Here is a 23,786-nt window from a genome sequence, read left to right as displayed (position 1 = left end):
TGTTGCTGACACAAGCTTTGAAGTTTGTTCCTAGCATGAAATCTAATGATGAATGAAACTGGAGATCTGGAACAGCCAGTACATTATTTGGAGGTGGTAGACGCAGATGGCAAGATAGAGGAATGCAGCAGGCATATGGTTAGGAGAAAAGACCAAGAAAGTGAAACCGAAGGGAAGGAAATAAACAGGCAACCACTGACTAGTTTGGGCTGGATTTGTAGGGTTCTGGCTGCTGAGAAATTGTTTGCGAGCCAGAAGAGGGACTTAGCAGATCATGGTGGGTAGTGGATTGGGGGAGAAAATTGTTCAGTTTGCCCTTTAGTGGACACTTCCCAAATTTGCACTCCCCAAACCAATGTGAACTGATATGTAACTGTACTTCAAAATTCTCACTTCTCTGAATTTTGCAATGCAGTTCTAAAAAAAAAAAAAAAAAGACTTACAAAACTGCATGTCTTAGGGGAAAGTATACTAAAAAATGCATATCGTAGTGAACGCAACATACAAAAAAAAAGGCATTATATTAGTGAAATTACTTGCAAAAGTTTATTTGTTTAGAGAAATGTATGCAAAAGTGAGTACACGTGTCTGTGTTTATACATACATGCATACATGAAAACTGATGCAGAAATGGGATGAATTGAATGTAATATTTGCTATTTGAAAAACTGAGATAAACCAAAACTGAGATTTGTCAATCTCTAGTGGTAGATTTCAGTCCTAATGCCAAGACCTGTAGCCTAAGGCAGGATTTCAGCTTAGTCCTACTTGGAGGTGCTGGGGATTGAAGCTGGTACCTTTTGCATGCAAAGCTGGTGCTCTGCAACTGAGCAGGGCTCTCCTTGTATTCTTGTGTTCCATTTCTGGTGTGATGTCATTCTGAGTTTCTCCATTTCCATCAAACCTCATTGGCCGCTGTTCACAACCGAAGCACTGAGTGGTGCAGCGATGCCTTATAAGACTTTTCATTCTACAGCACATAACTGTGGGAAAGAGGAAGAGATGCCCAGTTGCTCTGCACTCGTTTCACTGGGGGTGTCAGGAGCAGGTGAGCAATAACTCACACAGTGCCAGTGAAAGAAACAAAACAGCTCAGGAGGGCAGGCCTAGTGAGCCCAGCAATTATTCCTGGTATATCTTGTTCCTGTGAGGCAGTTGCCAGGACCAAAGATCTCCGCCTTCCCACAGCTCCCTAAGCTGTCTCCTCACCTGGTTCCTTCCCAAGTAATTTGAGTCTCCATCATCTTGCCTGTTTTTGCTCTGCCCTCTGCATACCTCTTTGAGTTCTGGGAGGCCAAGAGGGAGGGAAGCTGCCAGTCACAGCCTGCCTCATCTCCGCCTCTCCTCTCCTTCCTCCGCCTCTGCCTCTGATTCTGAACTGCTCTCTGCCATAGCCTTTTCCTGCTCACTAAACCCTGTTCCCTCTTCAGTAATAATAAAAAGACACAGGAAAAAGTAAAATATACAGAAAGGTACAAAATCCATAAAACAGGTCCAGTAAATAATGAGCCACCCAACAGATCCATCATGAAGCAAACAAAGCTAAGCTGCAAGGAGGAAAACAATTAGAATTTTCAATATTAGCAAGAACATGGATAAAGAAAACAGGGCATTGAACTGACTTAACAACAAAATTCTCTTGGCAACATTTCCCAACTTATCTTTTTCCTGGGGGCAGTCCATTTATTCCTCCCCTCGGTCTTCCACACTAGGGAGGCTCCATTGTCTGTCCAGGGACTCTCAGTAGGCAGCTTTTGCACCCTTCGCTCCTCCTCTGCAATTCACCCAGGCTCTCACCCTGCATGGTATGATGAATTGTTGCTCATCCACAGCAAGAACTGCTCACTTCTTTTCCATGCTAGTAACAGAACAAAAATCAAACAGGAGAAAAAGAAGGTGCCAGTGGGCCTTGCTTCTTACCATGTTTTGGCCTGATGGCAGAACTCACAGGAGAAGCAGCAAGGCTGGATGAAAGTTACTGGACCACAGAAAGTCCTGAGTGATCAATTTGCTCCAACAATGGTTGGGAGGAGACTGAGATCTTTGATGCCTCTGTCTCCCCACAACCTCCTCCAGGCTCCACCCCTGTGAGAGAACTTTAGAGTTCTCTGAAGAGCCAACCCTCAGCCTTAAGAAGGACCACACCTCCTTAATTCCAGAGCCTCCCTCTTGCTGCTCTCTTGGACTGGTGATGTGTAGTAGGAGGCATCTGGTTCCTCAGGCTCAGTGGGAGGTGTCTGTGAGGGTTCAGGCTTTGGCCCTATAGGCTCCAGTGGTCCTTGTCCAACCGCCTCAGGCAGAGTGGTCTCCTTATCTTCTGCAGTCAGCTCTGAGCCCTGACCCAGATCCAGCTCCTCATTCGGCGCCCCAGCAGCCTCCAACTCTGTCCAGATCCCTGCTGGATACAGGGTTCATGACACTTCTTCACAATTCTAACAAGACTCAAGAAACATTCACACTATACATTTAAATCACTATACTACTTTAAACTACCACTGTAGTTTTTTTAAGCTTAGGAGACACCCCCCCTTCTCCTCATAGAGCTACAATTCTGTGTTGAACATCCTTAGATCCCTCCAGAGAAGAGATGCATTTCCGAGGGCTCCCAAGGGGAGAAGGAATGACCATTGAACCATTTTGAAGTCTGTAATATAAGCAGACCTTAATAAGTGCAGTACAAATGAGCATTAATATAGAGGGGTTTCCTACACATTTTTGCCTGGGTGTCCATTCACTATGGCTGGCATCTCTCCCCTTGTAGATCATGGAACATAAAGTAATCCAATAAGAGCTAATGAAATATTTACTGGCTTTTAAGAAGTAATTAGGACCATGCATTGTAGAGCTTAAGTGCGGGAGGTAATGTAAGTAAAATGAAAACCTGGAAATGAATTTTTCATTTCTGTGAACTCATCTGGATAATCGATTCCCCCTTTGGACAATCAGGTGTAAAAGCAGCAGATTAGATTAATCAGCAGAACTCATCTCTTGTGACTTCGTTGGTTCTTTGGGGTTTAGGGTTGCCAACTTTCCAACTGGCCCCGGTGGCTGCGCCTTTCTAAGCTGCTGAATGTGCTTCTGTGCTTTAGGACAAGGGTCATCATTCGGCCACAGAAAAAAAAAAAATCTGCATCTGATTTACCTGCAGAAAGCTGCCATGAAAGGTGCAACAGCAGGGCAGGTTAGTCACCTTAGCTTGGGATGGATGTCCAAGGATACAAAGGCTGACTTTTTTTAAAGCCATATTTTAGAACCAGTAACATTATACCTTTGCTGAGGACATCTCAGCACCCCAGACACCGCATTGCTGCTGTGTATATAACATTGGCATTGACTTGAGGAAACTCCACCCATAGCTCAGTGGTGGAGCATCTGCTTTGCAGGCAGAAGGTCCCAAGTTCAACGCCCAACATCTCCAAGAACAGCTGGAAGAGACCTCTGCTTTGAAACACTGGAGAGTTGCTGCCAGTCAGTGAAGACAATACTGAGCTGGATGGACCAATGGTCTGACTCGGGAAAAGCATGTCTTTTGCAGGCTATATCTACAGTGCAGATATCCTGGTTTTCCAGTGCAATCTTACTCATGCCCATTGAAAATAAAGTCTCATTGAGTTCAATAGATCTTTACTCCCAGGTATCAACGTAGGCTGAAAGTCACCCCTTCACCATGGGCAACACTGGGAATCAGTTATTTCTCTGTATTGGTGGATCAAAGAATTCTTACTACAAAAGCAATACATTTTTTAGGAGGTGGGGGCACTGTAGCACTTGCAGAGGTGTAGTTAGGCAATTGCTGACTTTGACTTAAAGATCTTATAGTCTCTCCCCTATATCTTTAGATGCTGGGGTCTCATGCTTATTCTTCTAAGGGGGGTGGGGGGTCCGTGGACATTTGCCCTGAAGTTCTGCCAAGACAGGACCAGTGAAATTCCAGCTTACAAAGGGCCAATGTAAGCCTGTAACAACAGAACAAGCGCTCTCTCTCGCTCTCTGTGTGTCTGCAAATGCCATCATAGTGTGTACCACTGCTATGCTATGTCCTATTCTCATCACTGGTGAAAGACCAATGTGCTACTCAAAGTACTAGATATTATGATCTACCAAGAGACAGTGCAGGACAGTGGTTAGTTAGACTGGGGAGGTCTCCTTGTTCAGATGCTGAAGTCTTCCGAGGCCACATTCACACCAGACAATTAAAGCACTATGATGCCACTTTAAACAGCCATGGCTTCCCCAAAAGAATTAAGGGAGCTGCAGTTTGTAGAGCCTCAGGTACAACTCCCATCAACACAGTTGTGTGTTAGGGGTGTAATACAAGACAATTGCAAGCCACCAGGTTGGGAGAGGCTGGCTTCTCTCCTCAGTGCCATTATCACCAACTGCTACTACTACCCCTTGATAATTGCTAGCTGTAGATGCTGGCAAGCCGTTTCCCAGAGAAAGATCTTATGAATGGGCTTTCCAAAGGAGAATAATAGACAAGGTATCTCATAAGACTGGGACTCATGGACATCCAATAAAGCTGAATGTTGGCAGATTCGGGATCTCCAGGTTCTTCATGGGGAGACTTCAGAAACCTCTCTCCTTCAGTCATGAATTAGTTCCTTTAAAAAAGAGAGCAGTGTAGTCTTGGGCTTTTCAAATGAACCAAGGATGCCTGACTCACCCTGAGAAACCTCCTCCCCAATGAGCCTGTCTGCCTCTGGTGGGTAATGGGGAAGGAAACGGTGAACATTTCCCTAGCTCCACAGGCAGCCAGACAATTCACTAAATTCCACAGCACTTGGGTGTACAAAAATTCCCAATGCTTGAGTTCTGGCATAGCTAGGTGATCAAGCGCTGTGGGTTAAACCACAGAGCCTAGGACTTGCTGATCAGAAGGTCGGTGGTTCGAATCCCCGCAACGGGGTAAGCTCCCGTTGCTCGGTCCCAGCTCCTGCCAACCGAGCAGTTCGAAAGCACGTCAAAGGTACCGCTCCAGCGGAAAGGTAAACGGCGTTTCCGTGCGCTGCTCTGGTTCGCCAGAAGCGGCTTAGTCATGCTGGCCACATGACGCAGAAGCTGTACGCCGGCTCTCACGGCCAATAAAGCAAGGTGAGCACCGCAACCCCAGAGTCAGCCACGACTGGACCTAATGGTCAGGCGTCCCTTTACCTTTAATGGGATCTAAACTGCCTGATTTAATAAGGATTTTTTTTTCATTATAAAAACAAACAGAACCCTATTTTGATAGAACCAGAAATGTATAAACACTGAAACTGAGGATTTAGTCAAAGTAATCATTGTTGGGGGAAATGATCAATATCTGAAAGGTTATTGCATGTGTGTTTGGGAGAGAGATATTAAAGTTTGTGCCCTGCCTTGTGCAGATATTGCTGCCGAAGGAATCACTCTAGCCAGCAGCAGAGGGAGCTAAAGAAATGGAAGTGACAAGCTTTGCAAAGACACTGAAACACCAGCTAAATTTTTAAAAGAAGCCTGTGCATATCGGAGAGAGCAAGGCTGGCAGCTCTCAGAAGCACCAAATCTTCCCCCAAAGAGGCAGCTTTGCTAGGCCAAAATAATACTGAAAAAAATATAGTAAAGTGCACAACCTTCCTTGTTCTTTTTCTAAAATGTCCAGTCCCGCTAGCAGCTTGGAGGAGGCAGTGAAACAGAGAGTCAGAGATGGCAAGATGAGGCGAGAGGAAGTGGAGGATCCACAACCCGAAGGGAAGAGATTGAAGCTGGGGAACGATGGAGGAAGCATTGGAATGAAAGGAAGAAAAGGTGGAGAAGAAGAGGAGGAGGAGGAGGAGGAGGCAAAGAATGGAATGGCTTCCTTGGGCAGAGAAGAGTCTGGGACCCAGACAGAGGGAGAAGGCCAAACTGTGAGTAAAGACATCGGAACTGGTGGTGTGTGTTTGGGGGTGAGGCTTAAAAGATGACTTTTGGGGGACACACAGATGACTTGCCTTTGTGAAGTTGATCAGGTTTTGCACTAATGATGCTGTCCCGCCTCGTCAAGAACAGCCAAATGTATCTGTTGAACCATTGCTCTTTTCACTCTGAGTTTGCAAGGTGTGACACTGACCTCCTGGTGAGTGTTTTGCGAGAGTCACTCGCTTCCGAGAGACGAGTTTCCCAGTCTGCTTCCTTCCACTCTCGGTGGGACAAGGGAGGAAAGTCCTGAGTGGGCTAGGGGCTGCCGTAGTGGTCCATCACTCTAGGCCCTTCGCTTCTTCCTAGACTTGGAAAGAGCAGTCAGAGCACCTCGAATCTGGCAGAAGAGTTTGGTGGGTAGTGGGGCATGTTTTCAAGGGACGGGGGAATATTCAGTTGGCTTGTGACTTTTCCAAAAGAAAAATCACATTTGGTAGGAGAACCAGTCTTTCTATTTATTTGTTTTTAAGCCTCGCCATCATCTGAGTTTCTCAGCATAAACTGTGTTGGTATGTGTTCAGCGTCTGTGCTTGATGGCAGGTGTTGGGGATGTAGCTCAAAAGCCTGTTTTGTTTTGTTAAATAAAGAAAATGAAAACAGATGGGTAGCACTTGACAATTTCTTTGAAACACAGACAGGTGAGATGCTTGCTCCTGCCTGTTACTTTCTGCACCTGTGTAGGTCTTAGCTCAGCTATTCCCCCAAATGGGGAAAGCAGAGTTTCCTAAGTGAGCTCATTGGCAGGATGGGAAGTTTGTGGTGGCGTTTCATTTTGAAAAGCATGGTTTATCCTGGGTGCCTTTCTTGAATTGAGATCTGCTTCCTTGCCAGATAAGAAATCAATGACTGATACATGCTTTTGGAAGGATTTACAGACCTTGCTAATTTGAAAGGCAGAGAGTGTTTTTTTGCTTGATTCATCCCGCTGGCAGGATTATTTCTCTGAATGCAGCTGTTTTTTGCCTGCCTGACAGCACACAATTAGTATTTAACACATCATCGTTGGTGTACAACGGCAAGGAGCAGGCATGACATTTCTCTTCTTATCCCTCTCTGCTGCCTTGCATTTGGTGTTTGTGTACTGTTCAAATTCATGGGAGAACTCTGTCTGTGTTGGATGCTGCGCTGTCAAACTGTAATTGAACAGATCTTGTTAGTAGCTGCTGGAGAATGAAAGTCAAGTTGACTGAACCTCTTAAATGAAGGTGTAATTGAGTGGGATTGGGAAGTTACTAAACCAGGCAAAACATTGAACAGATCTGAGGCAATGGCTAAAGAATATTTCTTGCTCCAGTCTGTAAACTGCATGTTTTTCAACACCCTTCCATTTTCCTGAGCTGTCACTTCAGGGGTAACTTTTGACAGGGTCATGCTTCTGTTTAAGGAGGAGGTACCAGGAAATTGTGGTGGTTTTCTAAGATAAGTTTATATCAAAGTTGAGCAGACAGGCAAGACATCTTTAAATCTGTCCTGTGGGGAAGATTGAGGGCAGACCAAAGGAAAGTACATAGTTAAACTTGGGAATTTCCTCCCAGAAGAGGTTATGATGACCACTGACTTGGATGCCTTTAAAAGAGGGTTAGACAAATTCATGGAGGATAAGACGATCAGTCTTTGCTAGCCAGGATGACTAAATGTTCTACCTCCATTGTTGGAGGCAGTGTACTTCTGAATATTAGTTGCTGGTGAGTGGAAGAATGCTACTGGGCATGATGGCTGTGTTCTGTCTCTGCTGCTGGAGGTAGCATGCCTCTGCATATCAGTTTTTGGGAATGACAGGTGGGGAGAGAGTGCTTCCCACCTGAACATCTGGTTGGTCACTGTAAGAATAGAATGATGGACTAGATGGGCCTTTGTTCTGATCCAGCAGGGCTTTTATGTTATTGAAGTGGCATCAGTTCCCATCAAAGCAACAACATGTATTTGGTGTTTTTCATAAAGTACAGATCTGTTAATATTGGCTCCATATTGCAGGTGGGGAGGGAGGGAAGAGGTGAGACTGAGGGACTTGGCTTGCCCAAGGCAGTTGACTGATTCTCTGACATAGGTGAGATTCAAATTGGTGCCTTTCTGATCCATTGTCTAAGCTTCCAGCTTTTAGGTTATAGCAGCATTCCAGATCCTCCTTATAGACCAGGGCTATCGGACTGGTGTTTCTCCAGATGTTGTTGGACTACAACTCTCAACATCCCTTGGCATTGGCCATGCTGGCTGCGGTTGATGGGAGCTGGAATCCAACAACATCTGGCAGGCTGCTGGCTCCTTCTGATCTGATGTGGAGATGTATAGTAGTGTTTCACAAATAATAATAATAATAATAATAATAATAAATTTTAATAATGGACAGGTGAGTTTCCCTCTTTGTTCATTTTCTTTCATTGCTTAAAAAAAGAGGTTTTGAAGTGAAGCTGCGCTTAAATAGTAAGGGAATTCCAGTCAATCTCCCACAATGCTTCACAAGAAGAAATCTATTCTCAGTCTTGCAACTGGAACATTATCTATCTAATATTCCCAAAGGCTTGAGGCAGAGCAACAATTAGAAGAATGATTAAATTAAATGATCCCCTCATTTCCTGACTAAAGCTCAAACTTCTAAAGGGTGCTTAGTCTTGGACTACTGTGGGAAGGTACATTTGTTATTAAGAGTTGGGAAGAGGAAGCCACCAAGAACCCCTCTCTGTGTGTGTAAGTGCCTCCCTACTTATGTGGGGGTTACGTTTCTGGGTACCATGTGAAATCATGTATAGTAGGGAACATAATCTAAAAAGCCTGTAAACACCCTCTAAACCTCTGGAAACCCTTGAAAAAACCAGCAGCACTTGTTTTTAACCCGCTTGTGGACACTATCAGAGGTTACAAAGAAAGGAATATATGACAACAACAAGAGGAAAATAATAAAGTGAAGATTGGACAGAACTGTGAATACTATTTGGACAGAATTGTGGATATTAAAGCAGCAGCAAGAGAGATGTTTGGATCCCCCCTGGAAGAATGGCAGATGCAAGTGATAGACTATATGGAATTGGCAGAAATGACTGGCAGAATCCGAGACCTGGGAGAAGAGTCGGTGGAAGAGGACTGGAAGAAGTTCAAAGAATATCTCCAAAAACATTGTAAAATGTTTGAATGCTAAAATGATGTTGGATATAAAGATAATATGGCATCAGTGACATAGTTAAAAGGATTATGCAAAAATGTTTTAAAAGAAAAGGGTGGAAAGACCAGAGTAAAATTATGTCAAAATTAAACAAAATGATACAAGGGATTAAGTTATAAAGAACATGTAAAAATGGATTTAAAAGGAAAGGAAAGGAAAAACCGGAGACATAATAGGTTGAAATGTATAATATTGAATAAGATTTGAAAGAGGGTAAGGAATTGCTGAATTTGATTGTGTAAAGGGGAACACAGAAAAGGGAGATGAGAGGAAGTCAGGAAAGAGGGTTATAAAGATAGTAAGTAAAAAACTAGATTTTCTTTGTTTTTTGTTTTCTCTTACCTTTTCTATGTTTTTTATTGCACCTTTCTGTTTTGTTTGATTGTGCTTTTTTATTGCCTTTCTCTTTTTTGTTTGATTGTGATGCTTGTTTTATTATACAAAATCTTAATAAATATCTTTTTTTTAAAAAAGAGATGTTTGGATCCCTTTCGGAGCTCGAAGCATGGGTACCCCCGACAAAAATTTAAAAATTTGGTTTTGTAATTTGGAATTAACGTGATTTGATTGGTTTGCTAATAAAAATTATAATAAAAAAAGAAAAAAACCAGCAGCACTTACTAGATTGGCACGAATGGTGGCAATGGTAGCTCTCAGTCTTCCTCATCACTGGAGTACAATGTGGGAACAACAACAAGCAAGGTAGACTGGTACCCCGAAGTGCCTGGCTATGATTCAGAGGTAGACAGATACCCCAAAGTGCTGGGGATTGCTAGCCATTTTCCTGTTCTTTTTGCTCCATTTTTGCAGTCCCCCCCTGCTCTTTTTTGGGCCGCTTTTGTACCTTTTTGCGGTTTAAATAGATTTATTTATTTCCCTGCAGCACGCTTGAGTCGAACCCATGTAAGTGGGGGAAACACCTGTATTGTAAAAAGCAGCCTTCCCAGACCTCCATTCCTCCAGGTGTTCTGGATTATAACTCCCATCAGGCTCCTGGTCTAAGATGCTGGGAGTTGTAGTCCAAAACCACATAGAAGCCACCAGATGTCTTAGGCTACAACTCCCATCACCGTCAGGGTCTAGGATGGTGGGAGCTGTGCCCCAAAACATCTGGAGGGCATCAGGTTTGAGGATATCTGAGTGTCTGTGGTGTGAACTTAGAATCGTGGAGATGGAAGGTCCTCCAACCTCTTAGAAACCTCCAACGAAGGAGAGTAATAATGGATAATGGAGAGTAATAATGGGGGTGAGGTAGTCAACAAGGAATGTTTGGAGATACAGGCAGACAATGGCACAAGTCTGTCTCTCATTACCTAATCCTTGCAATGCCAGTTCCAGGTTTTGAAGGGCATTTGGGCAAGGCACCATCCCTGGACACAGTGTGTCTACATTTTCACTAGCATTCTTGCCAGCTATTCCTCTTTCTTCTCATTTGCTACCACCTGCTTGCTTGCCCTCCTTACTGCTGTCTGGGCCAGAGTGAGAGATGGTGCAGAGAAGGAGCAGGTCCAGGGGGTTCTTGTCATTTGGCCACACTGCTGGGGTGCTGACACTGTTGCTGCTTTTTACTGAAGGCAGAACCACAGGAAGTTGCCTTACACTTCATCAGAGCAATGATCCATCTAGCTCAGTATAGTCTACACTGACTGGCAGTTTCTCTCCAGGGTTTTAGATCAGGAGTCTTTCCCAGCCCTACATGGAGATGCTGGGAAGTAAACATGGGGCCTTCTGCTTGCAAATCACATGCTATCCCACTGAGTTGTGGCCATCCTTCCATCTCATCCAAATTCAGATTCAGTCACTGCCCCTGAATCTAGTCCTCGATGTCCAGAAAATTCAGGTGACTGTGATTTCTCTCTGCATTTGTTTGGCAGGTGGCAGGAAGGTGGAATATGCCATGTTCCCTGAGAAAGTTTGAATGAGCATCAGTTCAATGGCTTTGCTCTCTCTCTCTTTTTTTAAAAAGGAGAATCTTTTGAACAAACCTAATAGCATTAGAAGTCCAGGAAATCAATGGGTGCACTGTAGAAAGATTTCCTAATAGTCCATAATGATTTCTATTAAAGAAGTGCATTTTTTTTTAAAAAAGCCTTTATTGGGCTGTTGTAAAAGAAATTCCACATTTTATAAGTGTTCTTTTTACAAATGTTTGCTTGTTTGTGGATTCTGCAGCAGCAGCTCTTCTTGGGGGGCGGGGTAGAAGCAAAGGAGCACCCCAGGCTGTTACGACTTTGCTAACCAGAGTGCAAAACTTCCCATTGATTGTACTTGAAAAAGGGCACATGAGGTGCAATCCCCATGGGGCATAACAGAGCCATAGCATGAATCCTGTTCTCCTTCCATGCAACTCTTCTGTGGATACTGCTCCATCAACCTTGGTCTGCCCTCAGATAAGCCACACTTGCCTGAATTCTTCCAATCAGTCCATGGGGTGGCCTTGCCTGTCAGCTTCTTCCTCCTCCTCCTTAGTTTCAGTTTTGCCCTTGTAGAACTCAACAGAGGAGGAGAAGGATTGGGGACAAAGCTAGAGTGAGCTGGGTTTTTCTTTCATTGACTCTTGTGCCACCTACTGTTAGCCTCCCTACCTCGTGCCCCACCAGTCCCAATGTGCACCAGCCGTCAGTGCAACTCCTCCTCCTCCGCTCATTCATTGGCTGTTGCTTTGCCTACCACTGGCTATGGCTCCACCCCCTATTGGCCTTCCACCCCATCAGTCCCAGGGTGCACCAGCCACTGCCACAACTCTTCCAGTCTTTCCGTACCCACGGAACATGAACTCAGGGTGGGGGAGATTGGATCAGGATGTGAGAGATGATTTCAGGCCTCCTGACCTCAGTAATATACTGAATTCACAGGAGTGAAACCTGAGAGGGATAGAACAGGATTCTTGTGGATTTCTACTAGAAAGCCACCCGTTCATGGCTGCTGCAATAGTGGCAGAGCTGGGTCCAGCCAAATATTTGGGTGTTTTGCTTGGCAGGTTCTTAATCACTGGATCCCTTTGATCTGCAGAACTGGCACTGCTATAGGTGCCATATAATACTAGTAAGAAATCAATATTTTAGTGTGGTAGCACTCACACTTTGCAACGCTCTGCCTATTGGCACCAGGCAAGTTCCTTCACTGTATTATTTTTAAAGGTAAAGGGACCCCTGACCATTAGGTCCAGTCGTGACCGACTCTGGGGTTGCGGCGCTCATCTTGCTTTATTGGCCGAGGGAGCCGGCGTACAGCTTCCGGGTCATGTGGCCAGCATGACTAAGCCACTTCTGGAGAACCAGAGCAGTGCACAGAAACGCCATTTACCTTCCCGCTGGAGCAGGGAGTTGACAGGAGCAGGGACCGAGGAAAGAGAGCTCACCCCGTTGCGGGGATTCGAACTGCCAACCTTCTGATCGGCAAGTCCTAGGCTCTGTGGTTTAACCCACAGCGCCACCCGCGTCCCTTGTATTGTTTTTGGCACCTGTTAAAAACCATTTTTTTTAAGTCAGCCTATCCAGACATGTCATGTGTTTTATTCCAGTTTTTAGGTTATTGTTGATGTTAATTATTTCTGAATATTTTAAACAGTTGTTTTTAACATTTTTATTGTTTGGTTCTTTTTGTTAACTGCTTTGAGGTAGTCTCTCTCTCTCTCTCTCTCTCTCTCTCTCTCTCTCACACACACACACGTCATTTATAAGTTTTATGAAATAAAATAACAACAAGGCTTAAACTGTAGCCAGGTTTCTCCTGTTCCACCAACAGGGATGTATGTCCTGTTGGAACACCCCCTGCCCTAAGCTCAGAGAACAACCCAGACTAGGAGTGTCTACCTCCTTTACTAGGTCTTTCTGGATTAAATGACATGGCTTTGCCAGGCTCTTCAACTTCAAAATACTTACTCCTTGGACAGCCCCCATTGCCAATGGCCCATCCAGTCCAACAGCCTGTTCTCAAAGTGGCAGATCAGATGCCCCAATGGGAAACCCACAAAGAGGCAAGAGCGCATCAGCTTCACATTCAGCTAGGGGTGGAGTTCAGTATAAGCTTGGCAAAAGCTTGAGTAGTGTCTCATTTCTGCAATCTCTGATATGCATGGCAGGAGAGGATAGATCTTTGGAGGCCCGTGAATTTTAAGTGTATGTCTTTTGCATTGCACCCAGCTCTGGCTGGTGGATCTAGCAATTCTAGGCTGGATCTAGACATATCAAAGTAGCGTTTCTGTTTAAAGCGTTGTAAATTTAAACAGAGAAAACAGGTAGAGAAAAACGGGACTCCACATCGCCCTCTGGTGACACAATGTTATATCGCATATACAACGCATATAAATCACTTTTTCTTTGCCAGTCTAGCTGGTACAGAGCAGATTCTCCAGCCTTTCCCTGCGTTAGGGAACTCTGCTTCTGCTGCTGATGGCAAGATGCTTTCATCTTTTGCATCTTTGCTCTCCCTTACACAACTTGACGGGAGCCAAGGCTGATGTTTAACTGGAAAATAAATGAATATATACAGTATCAAGGGTTGGGGGTTTTGTGTGTGTTTCTTTTGGACAAGAAATTCATTTCAGGTTTAGGAAGCTGAGCAACACTTGGGAACTTTCTGGGTTGTGTTTTTAAGAAAGTTGTGATGAGAAGGACCCGGCAAGTGGGGCCAATTGATTTCCTGCCAATTCTGGCTTGTTTGTAGCTAGTACATTTTCTCCTCTTTGGGAGCTAAGTGTTAAAAATATCAAGGAATGGGGCTTTCTCCACTTCCCCAGGGAAGCTGCTCCACAGCTTCATCATTCTTGCTGTTTTATTTTACATTTCTTGCAGTGTCACTTCTTTTAAAGATGCAGCGCAGTTGCAAAGCAGGCACCATGTCTATTTTACTTCCTTCCTTCTTTCTTTATTTAAGTAATTTCAAAAGAGTTTACTCCAGCCTCTCTGCCCCCTTGAAAGGGGAAGGTGCTGTGCTCCAGATGGTGTTGAGCTAATGCAAAGCAGGGCTGGGCCAGATCTCACCACCAGTGCGGGTCAACTTTGCAGGTGGGCAGGAATACCCTCCCTCCTCATTTCTCTCTGTCAGTGCCCAGCATGGAAATGCAGCAGGCTGCCATGGGAGGATAGTAAAGTAAAGGGACCCCTGACCATTAGGTCCAGTCATGGCCGACTCTGGGGTTGCGGCGCTCATCTTGCTTTATTGGCTGAGGGAGCCAGCGTACAGCTTCCAGGTCATGTGGCCAGCATGACTAAGCTGCTTCTGGCGAACCAGAGTAGCACGCGGAAATGCCATTTACCTTCCCGCCAGAGCAGTACCTATTTATCTACTTGCACTTTGGCGTGCTTTCAAACTGCTAGGTTGGCAGGAGCAGGGACCGAGCAATGGGAGCTCACCCCGTCGTGGGGATTCAAGCCACCGACCTTCTGATCAGCAAGTCCTAGGCTCTGTGGTTTAACCCACAGCGCCACCCGTGTCCCTGCCATGGGAGGATACAAGTGATCTATTTCTTCTCCAAGGTTCTTACCCTGGCTGAAATGAAGTGGCCAGCCTAGGGGCTCAAAGTGAGAAAGAGCTAGGCGAGTGGTGAGACATATCTCACTGCCCCGGTTGGGTGTAGAGGTCCTGTCCCAAATATGGACTTTTATCAAATCTCTTCCCCCTCCATCCCTAGTAACCAGTGGCTTAGTTACTCTACTCCACCTCCTTCCACAGCACTTGGTTATTTTGACTGCAGGCTGTCAGCCCATGGTCAGAGAGATACCAGCTTTCCCTAGGGAAGGGTTGTAGATCAATCGCAGAACATCTGCTTTTGTGCACAGAAAGCCCAGGTTCAGTCCCCAGCATCTCCAGGCAGGGCTGAGAGCTTGCTGCTAGTTAAGTAGACAATATTAAGCTTGATGGACCAATGGCCTGAGTTGGTATGGCAGTTTCCTACATTCGTCAGGAGCATCCATAGATCAGTGAACAAACACCAGCTTTGCATGCAGAACTCCCAGTTTTAATCTGCAGCATGTTGAGATAGGTCTGAGAGAGACCCATGCCTGAAATGTTTAAATTGGCCCCAGTGCCTGTAGCTTTCCTAGAAACTGAATGTGCTTCTTTGCTTAAGGATTGTGGCCATAATTGCACTACAAACACTTACTCCTACTCATTTATCTGCATCAAGCTGCCATTTAAGGCACGACAGCAGGGTGGGTCAGTTGGCAGCCTTGGCTTGGGATGAATGTGGAAAGGCTGATTTTGTTTTGTTTTGTTTGCTACATTTTGGTGCCAGGAATATTACGCCTTTGCTGAGGACATTTCAGCACCCGGGATAGCAGCAAACCTTTTTAAAAATAAAATACAAACAAACCAGAAGCCATATTTGGTTTTTTTTTACAATGGTTTGATGAAGGGCTAGAGTTCAGTGTCAGAACACATGCTTTGCATGCAGAAAACCCCAAGTGCAATTTCCAGCATCTCAGGGCAGGGCAAGACCCCTGTCCCAAATCCTGGAAAGCTGCTAGACAATACTGCACTAGATGGGCCAGATTCAGTTGCTGGAAACTGCAGGTGGCCAGAGTGCTGTTGCACTCAGGTGCTACTTGTGGGTTTCCAACTGGCAACTGCTTAGTTCCTGTGAGAACAGGATGCTGGGTTAATTGGGCTACTGGCTTGATTCAGCAGGCTTGTCTTCCATTCTTAGGGCAGCTTCCTATATTACTCTGCCTTGTGTGTGACGGGAAGGCCCAGCGGTTACATCCTGGGCTGTGCCCAAGTCCAAGTTCTGAGCCTGAATCCTCACATTAGATTTGTGCAGGTAGAAGACTACCCTCTGCCAGCTGCAGACTGCTCAGCATGACATCTTATGTTCTTCTGTGCCATTTAGCAGCCAACGACTTAGAGACACCCCCCTCCCACCCCACTCACAAAGTTTTTATGGCCAGTTTCCTTTGTATCAATTTCCAAACGTTTATGAAAATTACAATCTTCAATAACCATTTTCCCAAAGATGAGCCGTTGAGCTAGACAAAAGCTGCAAACATTATGCAGATGGCTGCAAATGGGTTTCTGCCTCACTGCAGAGTCTTTCTTTTTGCAAATGGTTTGGAGGAAATGGAATGGAATTCTTGTGTGTGTGTGCAAGTTGTGAATGTATTCAGAGACAATTCCAGGGGTGTCCTTTTGCCTCCCCCTGCTGCTTCCTCTTCTGCTGGTGGGATGAATATGAAACTCTGGCTGAGAGGTTGCAATTATAGCATTGTTAGGAAGTGCTGAGCAAGACATTAGCTGGTCACTTGGATTGGGTTCCGTCATTTTTCACAGAAACACAAAGAAGTTCAAAATGATCAAAACTATTAGCATTTTCCTTGCACCAACTGAGTTCCCTTCAGAGAAGGCTGCACATCAGATGTAAAACTTTGGACAATAGTCTACCTGAAATTGGTCCTTATGTGAGAGATGAGAGGAGCAAAAGTCTAGGCTCAAAGCCTCTTCAGCAATGAAGCCTATTGGGTAGCCTTTAAAGCAAAAGTCTAGGCTCAAAGCCTCTTCAGCAATGAAGCCTATTGGGTAGCCTTTAATTAATCAACAAAACAATTGATTTAATTCGAGTTATCTCTTGGGTGTAGAATGGGTTATAGCCATTTCCCCAAAGGCAAATGTTTTTGTCCACAAGACTAGATGGATGGAGGAGGAAATGGACTGAGTGTGCATTTAAAGACAAACTTAACTACGGTAATTCATGCCTTCCAGAACAAAGAGGCAAACTGAAATGCAGCAGTCTTATGCAAATTGCTCTTCTCTGAATTTTGTGATGCAGTTCGCCAGCCAAAAATGCATGTGTGCATTTATATTAGTGAAAAGAACATGCAATTTGAAAATTGCTTGGAAATTGTAGGCAAAATTGCATACAAACATGTCTATATAAGGAGAAATTTGCACTAAACTGCCGATGAATCTTCATGAGAGTTTTTAAAAATAAAAGTCACCAACGGATGTGGAAATGTATGGAAATGAATATAAGATTTGAAAAAATGAGAAACTTAATCTGTTCCGGAAGTTGGTTCCAAAACCAAAGCGTTCCAAAACCAAGGCACACTTTCCCATAGAAAGCAATGCAAAATGGATTAATCTGTTCCAGACTTTTAAAAACCACCCCTAAAACAGCAATTTAACATGAATTTTGCTACCTAATGAGACCATTGATTCATAAAATGAAAGCAATAATCAATGCACTGTACTGTAAAATAAATAAGCCAGTATTGTAGAAGATAAAAATTAAAATTAATTTTTTTTCTTACCTGCACTGATGATAGTCATTGTTTGGATGGGGGGCTTTTATCCATTTCTGCAGTCACACAATCAATCAATCAACCAATCAATCAGTCAGTCAGTAGCTGAACTGGGTTCCACACAGTCACAAAAACAAATTAACTGAAAAAGCCTCAAAAACAAAAACCCAAAATAAATAGCAAAAACAAAAGCGCCAAACCTAATCAGTTCCAGAAGTCCGTTTGACTTCCGAAATGTTCAAAAACCAAGGCACACTTCTGATCAGTGCAGGTGCCCCAGAAACAATAGCTGACAGTTCGGCTTTTGAAAAAGGTTCAAAAACTGGAACACTTAGTTCCAGGTTTTTGGCGTTTGGGAACCAAGGTACCACAGTACAACAATCATGGTTAACTTGAAAGCGTGGGGCCCTGAGATTTAGCTGGCACAGAGTTGGCAATCAGTAATGTTTAACCTTTTAAATTTGATTTTTCTTTTTTAAAAAGGCCATTTTAAAAAATGAGTGTCTTAGATCTACTGTTATCTGCCCCAGGTATTTGGGGGTAGAGCAGGTTCTACACTTAAGTAAATAAAATAAGTTTTTTCTACAATTATGTAATGACTAGGAACATGTGATAAGGGGCAACTTGCCTCTCTGTCTCTAGTCTGGCTACTCCCCCCTCATTGCTCTTTCTGTCCTCAGCCTCCTTCACCTGCAGAGCTGTTGAATCGCAGTGGATCCAACTTAGTTCATTTTTGTCAAAGACAGGAATGGGGAGCTTAAGCAATTGATGTTTAATTGTTTTTAAATGATTGTTCCCCTTCCTGTGTTTTTAGCTGTTTAGTTATTTTATCTGCAAGCGGCCTTGTATTCCCTGCCAGGGAAAAAAAGATGGTGAATAAATATATAATATAATAATAATGATTAGTATCACTTGTTAGTTGCTTGTTACTCAAAGGTCTCCAAGTAACTTACAACACATTGAAAAACATTGATTTAAAGACAATATACCATCAAACCTGAACAACTCATAGGAACCTTGGGCAGCATACTAGTAACAAAAGCGTCATAATCTCAGGTCACACAACAAAAAACCACCCTGGATGTGCCTAATTCCCTCCCCCTGTATGTCCAGCAAGGATTATTCCGTTCATCTTCATGTTCGTTGGTCACCCTTTCCTGCTCTTCCTCAAAACCAGGAAGTCTATAGCGCAATGGCTGCCAAGCTCTCCATCATCTTCTTTGTCATGCTGGTGATGAGGTGAATGTGGTCAACCACACAGTCTGTCACGGTTTTCCAGTTGTGGTTTGGTCTGCTGCTCTTTCCAAATGTAAGGACTTGTTGGCTTTGTCATTACAATACTTTCTGCCATGGGAAAGGCAGTCTTGAAATCTCTCCAGCTCTTGGGTAACGATGGCCTGGGCCATGGGAGCACAGTGGTGCTCAGTGCATTGATGCTCCTGCAGCTGTGGAGGCATTGGAGTTCTCTCAGCAGGTAGCTGCCCTGGCTGCTGCACAAAACATGATAGCTGGTAAACTTTTAGGTATGGAAGTGATGATTTATTGAAGCTGATTAATGGTACAGGCCCAGAAGAGGCAGGTAAGTCCAGGAGCTCTTTCAAGTCTACACTGGCTGACAGTGGCTCATGAAGGAGACTCTCCCAGTCCTACATGGAAATGCCAAATATTTAATTTGGGACCTTCTGCATTCAAGGCAGATTACACCCCTCCCCATGGGCTACCACATGTCAGTGGGAGGACTTATCATTTTCCTCCTCGTACATTCATATTCCACCTTCAGTCCCTCATGGTACCTGAGGTGGCATACAAAGGTGGTTCTAGGCAGTTCCCCATCTAGACCAGACCCACTGAGAATTGTTCATCCAGAAGTGAGTCAAAGTTTCTTAGAAACTAATTATCAGACTTGTGTGTGAGAGAGAGTGAGTGACTGAGAGAGAGAAATCCTATCTTTTATTAAATTCCTCCTGAACCTCTCGAGAATGCTAATCCTTCCATGGAGAATATTAAATGAAATGTTAGCCCCCCTGCCCTGCAAAAAACCCAACCCACCAGGAGTGCCAGCTTGGCCTCACGACTGTGGGTGCCTGGGACCATGGATGCCATACAGTGTGCATGGCCATGACACTGAAATTTGTGGGTGCCTGGCCCCTTCATGGGGAATTTTGTGGGTGCTCGAGCACCCAGGGTCCCAGGGAGTTGGGACCCATGCAACCAACACACAAATAGTGTAGAAAAATTTGGGAGGCTACTTTTCTTCAGCCCTGAAACAACCCACACATGCTTTTATTGTGCATGCAAGACAGCATATATATTTTTTATTTCCACCCCTCTCCTAGCAAGGTGTGCATTTGAAATAAAAACTCACTAGTTTCCGTTTTTCTATTACAGATTGGATTTTTTTAAAAAAAGGATAACGGGTGCAAAGTTTGTCCTTTGGTAGTGAAACATAGGAGCTGCATTGCTAACTCACCTTGTGAATTAGGCCCAGAGTGAGGTGATTAAGTTGATAGTCCAGAGAGAAAATAATGCCCCTACCCCTTGGTCAGCTGACTAACTGTAAACAGAATTAACTCTCTGGTTGCTAAATCCCTGCTGTTGCACTTCTAACAGACAGAAGACAGAGCACTACAGGTTTTTGGCAAAAAGTGGGGCCTTGAATGACACCCCCCCCCCGAAATCTAGCTGCCACTACTTCAAGATCTTAGCTGTGAATGCTCCAACTTGTGATACCATCCCCTGATTAGATTTTCAATTATTGATTCAAGCTTTTCATTCCAGAGCTGCCCTCCCTCTCAGCTTGACCACACCCTTCCTTGCCTTGAGTTTCTGTAATAGATATAAATTGCCATAGCTGATCATTGCCTGCATTTTTATTATCTTGTTTTACTAGTTGGGATATACTGTACATTCAATGCTAACAGGGTTACACTGTTTCCAGTGAATGTCCTTTTGGTCTTTTTCAAAATTAAACATCTTAATCACAAAAAGTGTAATTTGATTTTGATATGTATGATTCATAGCTATCACCAAACAGCAATTAGATTAAGCCATGGTGAGTTGGACAGTAATGAAATTGACCATATGTGTTTTTATCGATTTAGGTTCATTGGTGAAATCTGCTTTGCAATGCTGAACAGATTTTGATTCACACACACACGCGCGCGCGCACACACACACACACACACACACACAGTATTTTAACAACAAGGAAACACTCACTTTTCCTCTCAGAGACAGGCTGCACTATGCTTCACTCTGAAAGCCACTAGGGCTGGGCTGGGCTATAACTGGTTTTCAATATCATGATATATCACCAGCTAAACATCATGATATATCAATATATCACGAGATCTGAAAGAAGGAAGGAACTACGCAGAGGCGAACAGGACAATGTCCTGGCAACTGCTACTACTTAAGGTTCTAAAACTGATAAATGATGATATCATCAATCACCTCATGGTCACTTTCAGAAGCAGGCAAGTCTAAATGCATCCAAATGAGATTTTTGTTTTTGGGCTTGGCTACCAAATGGTGGTATTCAGGACAATCCAAAGTACGGTAATAAGTCAGAGTGAATACTATGGGTTGTGTGTGCAGCTGGATGTCACAGTTTTAGGTTTCTCAGGTGAACTGTAGACAAGTCCTGTGAGCTTGAAGGTTCTCTGTTTCAATCATGAAGCTAATGCTTAACTTTGTGTTAGGCTATTAGGCTTAGCTTTGCTTAATTAAGGTTTGTGAAGCATCTTGCTTCTCTGATGAAGGGCATGCTGCTAGCAAGAAGGATTTTTTAAAAAATAAAACAGTCAAGTTCCTTGTCCAATCTCTTGTCAGATACGGAGGTTGACTTTGAGGGTCATGTTAAATATAACTTTGCCTGATAGTAACCATCAATAAGCTTTCAAGTGAGTGAAAGCATCCCTTGCATTTCTTTGATGATGTCCAGCAGAGTGCTCATTTCCTGTTGGTAAATGTGGCAGCAAAGTTCCCTAAAGATCTCTGGGGGAGTTTGAGGGAACAAGGAGTTTTGCACATACACAGCCCAAAAATTATTCTGCGGCTCAGATTGAATAGAGAGAAAATATTAGGGGGGGGGGGAGAGCAAATGCAGTTATGGGGAGTGGGGGAATAGGATGTATGTGTTCTGATGCCTGTAAAGTTTGCACCATTGGCTACTTTATATATGCTTTTAGAGAATTACACAAATCATATTTACATAAATAAATGTCTTTTAAGCCTGATATTTCCCAGATTTGGATTAAAACAATTTACAAAGTACAACATCTCTCCACCATTTGTATTACGGGAGGGGACATTCCTCTTATAGACCAAATCATACAGGTTTGCCAACTCCCACTAATTCAGGACCCTTCAGAAGCTATTCCTGTATAGATGGAATACAGTGGTACCTCGGGTTATGTACTTAATTTGTTCCGGAGGTCCGTTCTTAACCTGAAACTGTTCTTAACCTGAAGTACCACTTTAGCTAATGGGGCCTCCCACTGCTGCCGTGCCACTGGAGCACAATTTCTGTTCTTGTCCTGAAGCAAAGTTCTTAACCCGAGGTACTATTTCTGGGTTAGCGGAGTCTGTAACCTGAAGCGTATGTAACCTGAAGTGTATGTAACCCAAGGTACCACTGTATATTCCTTCCATGTTCTGGCCCACACTATTCTGTGATTAGCAAGATTTTTTTAAACTGAAGACACCTGTTCTGTAGACACATCACCCTCAAGCCAATTAATTTCTACCAGCAATGAAGAATGGCACTCCCACATTTGAATGGTGGTGTCTTTGCCATACCCCAACTCTCCCTAAAAAAAAGTGCAGGATGTTTTGTCCTGAGGAAAAGCTGAGGAGTGATCACATGGAAAGGGGAGCCAATCCAGTCAGGGTGGAAGACAGCCTTTATAAATAGGCTCCTCCCCCAAATGGTGCTCTCTTCTCATTGCAGTGGTCTCATTTCCTCCCTATATAGTTTGGGGGCTGAGTAAGAATTTTCAGGAGAGCTCCTGCCAACTCCATGCTGATAAGAGCCCTAAATGGCATTTTTTGATCAGCTTAATTGACTTTTACTTCAGGTAGAAAAGAGAAGTTTAAGATCTGGTGGGATAAATAGCTGAGGCATTAGTGGGTTTGGGGAATTCTTAGGTCACCCAGCTCAGGCTTTACTTTGAGGGCCCTTGGAAGGACCCTTTAGGCTTGTCATGCACACCAGGGTAAACACCAAACCAGTGGGGACACAGTATGATTGTCAGGTTTACACATCCAAGGTTATCATACCAAGGTGGAATAATTCTTTCCCATTCCTTTCAAAGCTGTAAACATTCCCAGGACAGGGGACAGAGCTGATCCCTCTTGCCTTAGGGAACTTCCCTGCCTGGACTTTATTTTGATTAGGTGAATTAAATTAAATTTTCTTAATTAAGTGTTGCAGATCCTCTGCAGCTTTATTTTGAATAAATATAGCCTTTTTTCACCACACGTTTGGTTTCCCGAGTCCTTTTTTGTGAGTGGGCTGGCAAAGTCTCAAATTAGCTCCAATCCTCAGTGTAGTCTGTCATTTCATACGCCTCTAAAAGTCATATCCATGTTGACTTTCTCACTACAGGTGTGCCACTGGTTTTTATACTTAGAAGCCTTTTTTGCATTAAGCAGCATATAAATAAATCACAATGCAAGTGGAAGGAGAGGACTCAGTGTGCAATCCCAGGCCGTGATCTTTCTGATTTCTGGACCCTGCCTAATTTTACATCTGCAGTCCAGGGAATGGATTTGCTATGTAAGTGTAGAATCTTCTAGTTGGCACAGTGTGGATCTACAAACCCAAAGTAAGCAGCAACTAAACTACATGACAATGAAAATTAGACTGAGGGTAATCAGATTGTTCTTGCTATGCATTTATTGCGGGTCAAATACACAATCAAGTTTGCTTTTTAAACCACAGGGCACACTAAATGAGTGATAATTACGTTTGGATTGCTTAAGTGGGTTTAAAGTGCCATGGCGGAACATCAAATGGCTATGTAGTTACATACCAATAAAGATTTATTGTCATTAAAATGTAGCCCTTGCAAGCCATCTGCCAATGCTTAGGCTCTCTATATAGAGTGATTTCTTTTCCTTTTTGCTTATGTAGCATTTGGTAAATTTATTAGCCTAAAACTTTTTCTGTGCAAATTGCAGAACTGTCCCCTAAACAGCCTCTTTTGATGTGAATTTACGGTATGCCTGCTTGACTGTTTTATTTTTATTTTACACCCCCCCCCCACTATACATTTAAAGCAGTATCATACAACTTTAAATAGTCCTGGCTTTCCTCAAAGAATCCTGAGAACAAACTACAGCTTCCAGAATTCTTTGGGGAATCCATTGAACTTTAAAGTGGCATCACGGTGCTTTAAATGTATGGTGGGAATTTGGCCAGTCTCTGGGTGTTCTGCGTATAGCAGAGATCAGGAACTTTTCTAAGC

General features: G+C 43.7%; 1 protein-coding gene across 16 annotated transcripts in view; it reads left to right on the top strand.

Moving 5' to 3' along the window:
* Positions 1-5,457: 5,457 nt before the first annotated feature.
* Positions 5,458-23,786, top strand: part of RBFOX1 (RNA binding fox-1 homolog 1) — a 1,493,407-nt gene continuing 1,475,078 nt past the window's right edge. For 6 of the 16 annotated variants that reach the window (XM_081840271.1, XM_081840295.1, XM_081840261.1 and 3 more), the window contains exon 1: positions 5,460-5,870. In XM_081840271.1, the coding sequence (XP_081696397.1) occupies positions 5,616-5,870 (255 nt within the window). In that variant the 5' untranslated portion in view covers positions 5,460-5,615. Of the gene's footprint in view, positions 5,871-23,786 lie in introns of all 16 variants that reach the window. The other 10 variants (XM_081840294.1, XM_081840282.1, XM_081840291.1 and 7 more) reach the window with 4 other exon arrangements.

This window comes from Podarcis erhardii, assembly GCF_964252035.2.
Source record: "Podarcis erhardii genome assembly, chromosome: 14".
In the NCBI taxonomy this organism is placed as follows: Eukaryota; Metazoa; Chordata; class Lepidosauria; order Squamata; family Lacertidae; genus Podarcis; species Podarcis erhardii.
This window is presented reverse-complemented; position numbering and strand designations above follow the sequence as displayed.